Source organism: Mustela nivalis, assembly GCF_964662115.1.
Source record: "Mustela nivalis genome assembly, chromosome: 6".
Taxonomy (NCBI): Eukaryota; Metazoa; Chordata; class Mammalia; order Carnivora; family Mustelidae; genus Mustela; species Mustela nivalis.
In genome coordinates, this window is record NC_139025.1 from 66,585,098 (window position 1) to 66,598,619 (window position 13,522).

A 13,522-nucleotide genomic window follows, 5' to 3' on the forward strand; every position below is an offset into this window, starting at 1 on the left:
TCTCTCCCCCCCACTCCTGCCCCCAGGCACGTTGTCTTTCAAATAAATACATCTTTTTTAAAAAGTTCAACTTGTAAGGTCAGATGTTGATGAACACGTATCGAAATAAAGAGAGGACAAAGATGTATTGGACAGTCATAGGACAGCTGTTGCATGGACAAACTAGAAAGCATTTAAATCCCATTATCTACACTTGTTGACTTCAAGTTGGCATTAACCAGAGAAACAAAGCCCAAAGTTTCAGGTATTCTAGAATGTTCTTTCATCTAAAAGGGTATGTGCATAATTCCTAAATACATTCTAAAATAAGTCTAAAAATCTAATGATTTTTTTTCTTTTTCAGTTTATGAGGACTTCAGTTTTTCTAGATAGTCTGGTTGACTGATTGAACAAAACAAAATATATTTATGAGATGTACCTATAATATCATATAAATATAAATAATTTAATATTTAAGCTAAATAAAGATTAGTATTTAATCAAGAAGTAAATATTCTACTTAATGCTAAGGCAGAGATTTTTAGTTTGAATGCATATGAGATCATATGTATAAATAATTCAATTGAAAAATAGTAAACTATGGGAAAGAAAGTTTACTATGGTTGCAACAATATGACTTTCCAGGATTGTATTTTGAGGATAAGAATTAATAAAGAAAATGCAGCATGATGTTTAGATAAAATAGGGTTTTAATGCCATATAAATGACTTCATTTTAATTATGCATCCTTTCAACCTAGTGTCATATGAATTTTATAATAATACATGAATTTCAGAAATAATGCCATTTAAAATTCTTCTAAGCCAAGAAAAGCAAATTATTTTTTCTTAAACTATTAAAACTATTTTTCCTGGTTATGTCACTAAGAAGCAAATCTGCCAGATTCTTTCCCTTAAAAATTTCATTTTCCAAATCAAGCATCAGAAACCACACACAAGAGATTTCAGGTCAAAAAAATTTTTTTCCAGGAAGGAACCCAAAAAGTAACTTTGGATTAATTGTACCTCATTTATTCTTTCTTATTAATTTTTCAAAATGTAGTCAGTGTTTTATAAAATGTACCAAATAAAATAATATTGGATCTCACAAAATGACATGTACTAAGAATAAATTAGGTTATGGAATATTATCAAAATGGAATGTATTTGATAGTCATAGCTGGAAAGTGTTAGGCTATGACAACAAATAAAATCCAATAAGAAGGGAAGAAAAGTTTGTATTCCTGGAACCAATGGGCCTTGAAAACAGGATTAGAAGAATTGCATCTTTATAAAAAGAACTGTGCTGCTGTTAATGGTTTCTGAATTTGAATGTTGGGTTGACTTAACAAAAGCTGATATTACAATTAGAGTTGGCAACTATAAAACAATAGCCTGTGAGTATATTGAAGATCACGAAAGAGTGTTTCATTCTGTTTTCTATAGGGAACGTGAGCAAATTTTATACCTTAGGGCCAACAGATTTTAGTTCTTACTTGAATAGAAGAGTCAGTTATTACTGTCCAGGAAGGAATGATGTTTAGGGAATCCAGTTCAACAACAACAAAAAATGGTATAACAGAAATGTAAATGTATGTGTGCAAAAGTAAAATTTTAACGTTTTGGACAATGCTTTTATATATAACAAAGAAATGACATTCCTTACCTGTAACAATCTCTCATTTATTAATGTGTAGAAAAGGAATAGTCCAATATAAAAACACATAAGGAATTTAGAGTATAATATTTAAACAAGAAGACATGCAAGTGACCAATAAGCACATTAAAATATTTAACCTCATGTAAGTAAAAATTAAAATGAAAAATTCAATTTTTGCCTACAACTTATTATTCAGGGGTGGGAGAGTGTTTAAAAATTGACCACTCTTTTTTTTTTTTTTTAAAGTAGGCTCTACACCCAACATGGTATTTGAACTCACAGCCCCAAGATCAAGAACACAGGCTGTACCAATGGAGCCAGCCATGTGGCCCCCAACACTAAGCATTTTATGTATACCTATTACTTACTGGTTTTGGCTTAAAATAACTTTTATTTATATTTACTCTTGTTCATATAGCTTGTATCTATTTTTGTTCATTCTCTTTGCAGATCTGTACTCATCTAGAAGTTGACATGTGGTCACACTGGAGTCAGTTTATTCTTCACCTGGATCATGATGATTATATAGTTGAAGGCTTGTCTTCCAAGGCCTCTTGTCTTTTTTGGGGTCTCTAACTCTACAATCTTACTTGTCTTTTTTTTCCCCCCTTCAGAATTAAAAAATCTGCTTTCTTAAAGAACATATCAATTTTCTTTTCTTCTTGGTGAACTAAACAAGTTTGCTTCTTTTTTGTTTCTCATAAAGATATCAGCAGGATAGGCAACATTTTATCACACCTCCAGGTTCTAGTAGGTTTTTGGCATATGTCTCTATGGTTGACATCTCCCTTAGGACCTTATTTTTCTGTTGTAACAGTTTTGTCACATTATCCTTATTTAACCTGATCTTACAAACTATAATTTATGAAACATAAACAAACAACAGTATAAAATGTTTTTATCATATATATTAATCATCTATGATCTATCCATCATCATCTTTATCCTCATGCTTACAATTTCCAGTGTCCAATTATGTAAAAAGAAGGACATCGCGGGACCATACTTCCTCTTTCCAATTTCTCATTTCCAGATTGGTATATAATTTCTCTGACCCTTAGTTTTTTAGGCTGTAAAATGGTTGTTCTGGAGGATAGGATGCTTTCAGCTATAGAATTGCGCATCTATTCTACTCACTTTTCTTTCTCTGTTGTCCATTTCATCTGAACAAAGCATACAGTGCTTCCAGAGTGACTTCTGTTCAAATCATTCTTTTTTTTTTTTTTTAAGATTTTAATTTATTTGAGAGAGAGAGAGAGAGAGCAAAAGAGAGTAAGTGAGTATGGGTGGGGAGAAGGGGAAGAAGCAGACTCCCCACTGTGCTGAGCAAGGAGCCAGACAGAGGACTCAATCCCAAGACCCTGGGATCATGACCTGAGGGGAAGGAAGATGCTTATCCAACTGAGCCACCCAGGTGCCCTCAAATCAGATTATTCTTTATCCACTTTCTGATTATTAATTATGAATTAGTAGACCTCCCAATAGTATGCATCTGTTTTTACCATTCATGCTCTTCTTTAAAGTATTTGCTTTTAATTATCTGAGCAATTTTTTTACCTTCAACTTTTAAGCTATATTCTTTTACATTTGTTGTATAGTACTCTGTTTCCCAAAGTGTGTTCTGTGGAACTCTAGCTATGTGAAATGTTAGGATATGCTATGTGGTAAAAACAACAATAATAGCAACAAGCAAGGAGGGATTATGAGGTGAAGAATGTCTAGATAGTATTGGGTTACATGAAATAAACCTTGTAGGGCTTCTCAGTGCCTTTACGCTGCTAATTTACATTGAGAATTTAAATGTTAATTTAATTTATAAGCTATGACAAAAAATGAAATTTATTCAGTTATTTTTAAAATTATTTCAATATCCAGAACTCTTTTAGAGACTATCTTACAGCATTAGTTAGCATTTAGTTTTGGAAATTGTTTTAAGTACCTTCATATGCTTCTGCACACCCAGATCACTTTTACATGGAGTCTTCATTAGGGTTTTGAACCTCCTTTCTAAGATATCCACAATTAAAAAAAAAAGAAATCCAATTTCATGAATATAATTTGTACAAACAGCTATTCACTTTCTATACCCTCCTTTTCAAAGTTCAAACATCCAGAAGGCATTAAAACCACTGAATTCTCTAAAACCTTTCATGTGTTCTACGTATAATTTTGAAGTCACTGAAGATACACATCAGGTTTCTTTCAAGTATTATCTATCGCTCATTCTCTTGTCATTCAGCAAAAGTGGGTAGTAGTTAGCAAACGGTCAGATCTCAGGTGCCTGCCACCGAAATTGTAATAACCAACTCAATGGGAATTTTCTGCTTCTTATAGGGACCTCCCCTGGTTTGAGTTTTCTTCTTCTTTCTCAAGTACTTTCAAGAAAATAAGTACTTTCTCCTTATTCATTCTTTTCCATTTAGTAATTAATCAACTTCTTGAGAGTAATCTTAATTCTTCAAGGCTTCCTTAGAATTTTCTCCCCTGCCCCTGTTTCCGTCTCAATGATTTCCAGCACCCCACAAGAATCTTTCAAACTACTGAGAAACCGGAATATAAGAAGCAGTTATTTACATAGCTTACTTTCTCCCTAAGTTGGACATCTAAGTGCCCTTAAGTTGTATGTAACTGATGAATGCCCGAAGCCCTTTCTCTCTAGATTTCTCATCTAACCTCTCCACCCTGATGATTTCCAAATTTTTGGCCCTATTCTCTTTCTTGAACTCTGGGCTCAACTGTTCAGTTGTAGATGTTATTTGCAGGTTGACTATCTTGTGGCATCCCAAATTCCACACGGTCAAAGAAGAAATCTTATTTCTCTCAAAACTTGCTTCTTCCCTATCTTTTCTGTTTCAATCAACAGCACCACCAATAAGCTAATTGCTAAGAAACTCATGAGTCTGTCGAAACTCCCCTTTTCTCTCTCTCCCTATAAACCTCTTTCATCAGCAAGACCTTTAGTTCTGCCCCCAAAGAGAGCCTGCATCTTTCTGTTTCTTAATATCTCTACTATAACTGTAGTTATCCAAACCACAAATGTCTCTAGGCTGGACAACAGCAAGTCTCATACCTGGTGTCTCTGCTTTTATTCTTTTCTCTTATACATAGTAGCTAGAGTGTGATTTTAAAAATGCTAATTAAATCTTACTCTCTGGTTTAAAAAACCTAGTGGTTTGGCAGTGCAGCAGAATAAAAACTCTTTACTATGGTTTTCAAGACCCTTTGTGATCTGGCTTCTGCCAGCTATCTGACCTCATTTTACATATTCTTCCCTTTTCTTGTGCCTTGAAAACCTCAAGTACATTCCTTTGTTACACTTTATGCTAACTGGTCCCTATGCCTCCTGTGTAATTAACCCAGATCTTCTTAAGGCTGGCCCTTTTCAATTATCTAGGTTTTGGCTCACATGTAAACTCAGTGAAACCTTCCCTTATCCCTAGTTCAAAGCAGTGTTCCTTTCTCTACTGTCCTCCCCACAAGTCATTCTTATTACTATTTATTGCATTATTTTTGTTCATTGCAATTATGATGATCAGAAAGAATCTTAGTTGCTCTGTCTTTTTATTTTTTTTTTCTTTCTTTTTTAAATGTGATTTGTTATGATGGGGCCCTAGTCTGTCTTCACAGCTGTATACTTGGTGCCCATATCATGCCTGACACAGGGAAGGCCTCAGTACTTTGTAATGTTATCTATTAAACACAAATGTCTTTAGCTAAACTAACTTTTTTTGTAAGAACCTTGTAAACCGACCAGCAAACTTTTTTTCTGGCAACAGAAAATTGTGGGACTACATTATCCAAACTTTTTTTTTTTTTAAGATTTTATTTATTTGACAGAAATCACAAGTAGGCAGAGAGGCAGATAGAGGCGGGGTGGGTAGGGGAAGCAGGCTCCCCACTGAGCAGAGAGCCCGATGCAGGCCTCCATCCCAGGACTCTGAGATCATGACCTGAGCCGAAGGCAGAGGATTTTAACCACTGAGCCACCCAGGCACCCCTTTATCCAAACTTTAAAAGAAAATGAAACACTTTTTCTGATATTTAAAAAAAAAAAAAAAAAAAAAAAAAGCTTCCCAGAGAATTTAGAACAGCATTGTGTCTAGAATAAACTCACTGATCTCCTACTTTACCTGAATCTGACATATTAGGAAAACTATACCATGGGTGAAGAGAACTACTTCATGAGTGTAAGTAAGCCTGGAAAATGCCAGTGCATCCAGCTAGAGCTTATCACACCATCAGATCAGAGAGAATAAATTTAAATCTCTTCTAGAGTAGCGAATGACATAGTGTCACTGGAGACATTCAAGGCTCCCTTGCTAACTCTGAGAACAGGGGTCTAACAGGAAATTAACTTTTGATGTCCTGTCCTGGGTCACAAGCAGAGATCAAGACATACATACATACATACATACATAGAACAAAATAGAATAAAATGCAATTGAATACAAGAGACAACATACATACTGGCAGGCTTGGGTACGTGGTATGTGCTCTTGTGCAGTGTAAGGGGAAGGACTGGAGGAGTGGGCTACATAATTTGCCCAGCCCACTGCAAAATGAAAAATTATTAAACATTCCAAGATGGTGACAGGCAGCAAAGCATTGTGTCAGGGCTTTACACCCAGCAGGGCCCTTCCGAGGTCAGAACCCTAAGCACCTGCACAGCCACACACCTGAAGCCCCATCCTGGGGAGATGATAGGATTAGAATTCATCTCCACAGATTAGAAAGTACCCATATCCCCACCCCTGTCAAAACAGCAAGAGCACCAAAAAACAACTACTGGAATTGGAGAAGATAGTGCACAGCCTTGATGGTGGTGCTGGTGGTGGTGGTGGCGCTGGGTGAGGCTGGGAGTACTGGTCTTACAGAGCAGACTTTAGAATGATGGGAGAGGAAAGAAACCAGGGTTTGTGAGGCTCCAGAAATAAAGGTGTCGGATAGAGAATAAGTTAAAGGGAAAGAGGCCACATCAGACCTTCCTCTTGTCTTTATGTAGACAATGTCTGTTCTTTCACGAGACCATCTCCCGAATTCAGCCACTTGTGTATGTCTGGTGCCTTTGGGAGCTGCGGTGGGGTAGGTGGAGTTGGGTATCAGGGTGTGTCAGAGACAAAAAGGTAGGGACAGGTTTAAATACATTTCCGAGGACAGGCTTCCTACCCTCTCTGGCAAGAAACCCAAGGGCTCCCAGAAGGAGGCGGGATGTAACTGGATTTCCGAGGACCCTCTATTTTCACCCTCCCTTGAAGCTTCGAAGGTAAGACCCACGGAAAACCGCAGGGCTCGGCGTTCTTCCGTCCATCACAGGTCACCTCACGGGTAGAAGTGCGTTGTCCTCGGGCATTAGGAACTGGTGGCGGGGACTGGGGACTTGGAAACTGGCGGCGCTAGGAAGTCGGTCGGAGGAGATGCGCTCCTGTCCCCTCCGTCTGCGGCCGGGCAACCCGGCCAGCGGACACCGGAGTCCGGACGGAGAGGGATGGACCATGCCCGCGGAGACGGCCTCAAGCCCCGCCGTTCAGTCCTGCCCCGGCTCGGGGAGGCTCAGGCCCCGGGAGCCCGGGCGGAGGGGGCGGCGACCGGGCACCCTGCGGCTACTGCGGCCGCGCGGCCGCGGCTCTTGCGGCTCCGGCGCCCGCCGGGTGGTGTCTCCGCAGTGCCCGCCTCCAAGCTCCCCTTCCCCGCCCCTCGCGCCCCCTTCCCCGCCCCCGTCCGGCGCCCGGCGCCCCGGCCGCGCTGACCCGCCGCCCCGTCCCTCGGAGCGCGCCGCGGCGGCTGCTCCACGGCGGCGGCAGCGCCTCCCCCGTGCGGCGCCCGCGCTCCCGGCGGCGCAGCCCTCCCGCCTCAGCCATTTTCCCTCCCCCCCGCTCCCCTCCCGATCCTCATCCTCTCGCCCTCCCCCCGCGCGGGGACTTTTCCGGAAAGTTTTTATTTTCCGCTTCGGCTCTTGGAGAAAGAAGCTCCCGGCTCCGCGGCAGCAAAACTTTTCGGCTGCCGCTCCGCCGGCCCCCGCCCTCGGCTGCCCGGCCCCGCGGCCCTTGGCGCGCCCCGCGGAGCGATGAGCGCCCCTCCGGTCCTGCGGCCGCCCAGCCCGCTGTTGCCCGTGGCGGCGGCGGCAGCGGCGGCCGCCGCCGCGCTGGTCCCGGGGTCGGGGCCGGGTCCCGCGCCGTTCTTGGCTTCCGTCGCGGCCCCGGCCGGGGGCATCTCGTTCCATCTGCAGATCGGCCTGAGCCGCGAGCCGGTGCTGCTGCTGCAGGACTCGTCCGGGGACTACAGCCTGGCGCACGTCCGCGAGATGGCTTGCTCCATCGTCGACCAGAAGGTAAGGCTCCGTACAGGGGGCGCTGCCCGTCCGGTCGCCCCTCGCCGTACCAACTTTCCGGCTCCGGGGGCTCGGCCAGGAGCCAGCCTCGCTGGCGCTCTGGAAGGGTCTGGCACCGGCCAGGGTTGGACGCCTGCATCTGAGGCACTGCATTCCCTGTTGTCTGGTTCTCCCCTTGCCCCATCTTCTTGCATTCCCGATTTCTCTGCAGTCCGCATCCTCCTCACCCATTTCCATTCCTCTCGGGACATTTCCAGGTATGTCGCTTGTCCATTTCTTCTAGTGCCTCTCCCTCCGCTTAAGACTTCTCGGCTCCCCCCTCTTTTCCCGCTGGACCCTGGACCGGCACGTTCCTGGCGCCAGATTCCTCCTTCCCGTACGAGAGGTCCCCCCCCCCCACCGCCCCGCCCCGCCTCGCCTCCCCCGGGACACGCTCAACACGATTTCAGCACCACTCCCTTCCTCTTCAGGCCCCTCTCCCAGCTCACACTGATGCTAAGGAGTTGCTGGAATGATCTAGAGATGAGGAATTTCTCACCTGTCAAATAAGCTTTTAAGAGGGGATGATTGACTCAGCCAGCTGTGAAAACAACTGATCAGAACACAACCACTCACCTCCTGGTACTTTTTTAGTCCTACCTTTGTGTGAACGTGAAAGCGAATTTTTCAACCCCGAGATACTGATAGTGGGGCATTGAAGTGGAGGCACAGACATATAAAAGGTGGGGGTACTCCCAGGGGCACCCCAAGGCTGATTGTGCCCTTAAGTTTGAGGCTGTGGGACTCTGGACAGCAGTCACAAAGGCAGCTTGGCAAGAGGGCCATTATCCAGGGCCAGGCCACCCAGGGAGGAGACCCACCCTGCCCACCACTGTTTATAGTGCAATTCTGAATTTCAGGTTGTTTCTGTAGCCATCGGGAGTGATGCTGCATGGAAAGGGGTGATAAGAGTGTGAAGGAGAGGGGGCCCTGGCGCCAGTCTTCTCAGTATAAACAGGCAGGGTTTAGGGAGTGGGGACAGAAGTCTTTGAAGGTGCTGAATTTCAACCCTGGAGGACTGGCTAGTACTTGCCTTATAAAGGTCACTTGAATAATCATGACTGTTTAAAGTATTTGGAACAAAGTTTGCTAAATCCAAGTGTTGTTAATTGTGGCATCAGGCACAGGGATGTTAGGAAAAAGCCCCAGGAAGGAAAAAAAAAAAACCCAGTAATCTAGGAAGTTTGTAAAAGTTCTGGAGGCTAGACTAAGGCAACAATGAGTGTCAAGAATTTTTGGTTATTTAATGTAGTGACATTTTATATTGCATATGACTTAATTTTTCGACTTCCATGTGAATGACAAATTCTAATTTTAGTACAAGTCGTGTCACGTGCCTTCTCATCAATATTATGGAATATTTGTTGCAGGTGAACAGGAGAATTCTCTAGGCACTGAAAGCCTTTCCTTAGTGGAAGGTGTAGTCTACAGCAGTCTCCATTAGTGTACAAACCAGTTGATTTAAGAGCATTACTGGATAAGCATAAAAACAATATAATAAAATTTCTCAAAAATCCAATGCAATTTTATAGAATTTTAATTTACCTAAATTTAGGGGGTTTTGTTTGTTTGCTTGTTTGTTTGTTTTTAGATTTCCTTTATTTATTTGACAGGCAGAATTGACAAGTAGGCAGAGAGGCAGGCAGAGAGAGAGAAGGGGAAGCAGGCTCCCCGAGGAGAAGAGAGCCAGATGTGGGGCTCTATCCTAGGACTCTCGGATCACGACCTGAGCTGAAGGCGGAGGCTTTAACCCACTGAGCCACCCAGGCACTAATTTACCTAAATTTAAAACAAGTGATAGAGTCACAGGGAATATTCAGATTGAGTCAGATTAATATGGACAGATTATTTTCGACCAGCTTTAAAACACACACACACCTTTGATGGAGTTTAGGATGGAGAGAAACATTAATGGTTTAAGAGGTTTGGGGATTGGGATTTTAAATGGAGAGTGAACTCCAGTGGTGTCAGTAGCTACCAAGAGGGGGGTTATATGGAGGGAACAATATAATATGAGTGCGAAGGGAGAGAGCTCCAAGCACCTACAGACTGCAGCAGGCCTGAGGGTAGGCCTAGGGTATTTAGAGAAAGTACAATTGTGAAAAGTCCTTAAAATTAAAATGAACTCAAATTATTAGAAGCCTTCATATCTTCCACATAGAGATATCAAAACAAGGACATCTGAAAGATGGATTTGCTGTGTGGAAGATGTTTTAGAATTCTAACAATGTTATGATAGAAAGAAAACTGAAGTTTAGTCTTGAGTTACTTGGGACCTGAGCCAACACTCTGGGGAGAGACCTGGAAAGGGAAACTCATCAGCCTTGGTGGCGGATTTATAAGGGGATCCTCTTCCTTTTGTATTTCCTCTTGTAGTTCTTCTGTTTCTGAAAGAAGAGTTTGAGAAGTTTAATAGCTTGGATTAGCCAAGGTAAAAACTCCCTTGTACTTTTTTTTTTTAAAGGTTATGGCAAAGAGTTCCATTTAGAGGTATGGATTTGAGGGGTTTTTATATACAGAATACTGTAAATAAATATACATTGGTGAGTCTGGACAGAAAAATTTCCATTTATCTGTCTTCTGTCATCTCTCTTGAGATACATTATCATCCGAGGCAGAAACAAGGCTAAGAGGGCTGAATATCTATCACAGGACAGCAGAGATCTCTTTGCTTTGCAACAAGGGAAATGGCAGACAGGGTCAGTGCTGAATTAAGGAAATGGGAGGAGATCCTTTGTCCCTTATTTCAGGTTCTCTTAAGTATTGGCTGAAGATAACCAACCATGAAAGGAGCAAAAAAGAGAGAGGGAGGGAAATGAATGTTTTAGGTGAGAATTGAGAGTTTGAAGTCACTTACAATTTACAATGTAGACATGGATCATGTTGAGCTTACAGCAGAAGGTTCTGATTTTCTGAGCCCTCTACTTTCATTGTTTCATTAACTTTTTGAAAAGGGGTTTCATAGAATTTGAGGATTCCCTAAGTACTCATACTAAAAGAGATCAGACTAGCTTAAATCTTTGGAAGTATTAGCTGACAACTCAGTTTATTTCGGCAGTATTTGTGGGGCATTTCTTGTGGAGCATGCAACTGAGGTGTGTAGGGCTGAATAAGAGAGATCCTGTCCCTGAGAAACTCAACTTCAAGTTAATACTGTTATTTAGAATTTAGAGTATAGTTTGTCTTTGATTGTGTAGGTTTGGAAAGTGGCAGACATTTGATTGTACTTGAAAATTTTTAATGGTAATTCAGTATTTTAAGATAAATATACTCCAAATATGTTCTGAATTATATGACTAAAGAATTATTTATTTTATCTTTTAGTTTGGGTAAAAATCTAGTCCTGCTCTTCTGTATATAACAATGTTTAGATATACAATATGTTATTCCTTCTTTTTTGGAAGTATTAGCCTAAAGGTTTACTTATGCTTATTTCTTTACTTTGCAAGCATATAACCTTGAAGGCTGGTTGTGTATAAAGACATGCATTCTGTTAGTATACATGATTGTTTTCTGGGAGGTAAAAAAAAATAACAGTAGGGGCACCTGGGTTGCTCAGTGAGTTAAAGCTTCTGCCTTCAGCTCAGGTCATGATCCCAGGGTCCTAGGATCGAGCCCCACATCAGGCTCTCTGCTCCGAGGGGAGCCTGCTTTCTCCTCTCTCTCTGCCTGCCTCTCTGCCTGCTTGTGATCTCCGTCTGTCAAATAAATTTAAAAAAAAATCTTAAAAAAAAACCCAGTAATTGACTTCCTTTTGAAACAGTGTTACTTTTCACTATCAAAAGAACCTTGAATATATAGGAAGAAGGAATTGTTTTGAAGCAAGGAACAGTATTCCAAAGGAAGAATTAGTTTGATTTTGTAGTGCATTGTCTATCTGTGTCTCTACACACACACATGTACACACACACTTCTTTTAAACAAGAAATATTAATTTAGGGATGTGAGATGCAACTAATAAGACTATCTGTCCATTCATTTTGGTTTTTATCTTGATAGATGACTCATATTTTCCTTTTGAATTTACTAAAATGAAGTAGTAGCATGAGTTAGACTCTGGCATATAGTTTCAGTTTACACAGTCATGTATCTGACTGGAGAAACTAAAGAGTGAGATTTTATAGATGATAGCTCACTAAAGGAATAATAAAGGTTAGTGCCTTGGTTTGAGAGCAGCTTTGCTATGCTTGTAATTATTTTTCTTTCTGAATTGTAAAATTGTTCTCTTAACAATTGTAGTATCATTCTATACAACAGTACAGAAGTCATTTCATTAAGTGATTTCTTTAAAGATTTTTTAAAAATTTATTTGACACGGAGAGAGAGAGATCACAAGTAGGCAGAGAGGCAGGCAGAGAGTTGTGGGGGCGAGCAGACTCCCTGCTGAGCAAAGAGCCTCATGTGGGGCTCATTCCCAGGACCCTAAGATCATGACCTGAACAAAAGGTGGAGGATTAACCCTCTGAGCCACCCAAGCACCTCTCATTAAGTGATTTTTTAATGTAATTCAATACTGTATGTTTAAAATTATGATTTTAAGCTTAGTAGTATAGTAGGAATATATTTTGATATATATGTAAAGCTCATGTACTGTATATTTGCAAAATTTACATATTTACATAGTGGTTTATTATTAAAGTATGTAAGTGTGTTCTGGAACATATTTTTAAAAGCCTACTTTGTCATGTATAGCCTTCAGGTGCTGAAGTATTGTTTTATATGTTGTATTGTAGCCTGCAAAAAGTGGAGCCTCATGTATAGCTCATAATCCAAAGAGAAACTTCGCTTTGCATTTTTTATCAATATGCAGAACTGAAAACCTTTTCTTTCTTTCTTTCTTTTTTTTTTTTTTTAAGATTTTATTTGTTATTTGACAGAGAGACTGAGAGAGGGAACAGAAGCAGGGGGAGTGGGAGAGGGAGAAGCAGGCTTACCCCTGAGCAGAGAGCCTGATGTCGGTGGGGGCAGGGGGGCCACTCAATCCCAGGACCCTGGGATCATAATCTGAGCCAAGCAGACACTTAACCACTGAACCACCCAGGCACCTCAGAAAACATTTTCTTATAGCTGTATGCTATTTAATAATTTTCATAAAAAGAATATTCTTTTTTAAAAAAAATTATTTATTTAAGTAATCTCTATCCCAATGTGGAGCTCAACTCACAACCCCAAGATCAAGAGTCCTATGTTCTTCTGACTGAGCCAGCCAGGCACTCCACAAGGAGAATTCTCTAGAATATTCTAGAAAATATTCTAGGAATTAGATGATTGGCTCTTTTGACAAATATAGATATTAATTTGGGTCTTTAGATCCGGGACTGAGATAAATTTGAAAGAATTTTCTGTGAAATCTATAGTGTGTGTGTATGTGGGAGTGGGAGTTGAAGGGTAGTTGTAGGGCTGGAAAATTATTAGTAAAGTCTGAAAATTTGCCCCATACTTGATAACTGTGTTGTTCTGTATCAACAGACTCCTATCACAGCTATTAAGGGAGATTTAGAACTTTATTTAACATTT

At 41.0% G+C, this 13,522-nt stretch overlaps 1 protein-coding gene across 2 annotated transcripts in view; it reads left to right on the forward strand.

The window, feature by feature from the left end:
• The first annotated feature begins 7,570 nt into the window (after nucleotides 1–7,570).
• The window catches only part of PRKD1 (protein kinase D1), a 303,790-nt gene continuing 297,838 nt past the window's right edge, over nucleotides 7,571–13,522 (forward strand). For both annotated transcript variants that reach the window (XM_082737949.1, XM_082737950.1), the window contains exon 1: nucleotides 7,571–7,966. In XM_082737949.1, coding sequence (XP_082594075.1) covers nucleotides 7,703–7,966 — 264 coding nt within the window. In that variant the 5' untranslated portion in view covers nucleotides 7,571–7,702. The remainder of the gene's footprint in view (nucleotides 7,967–13,522) is intronic.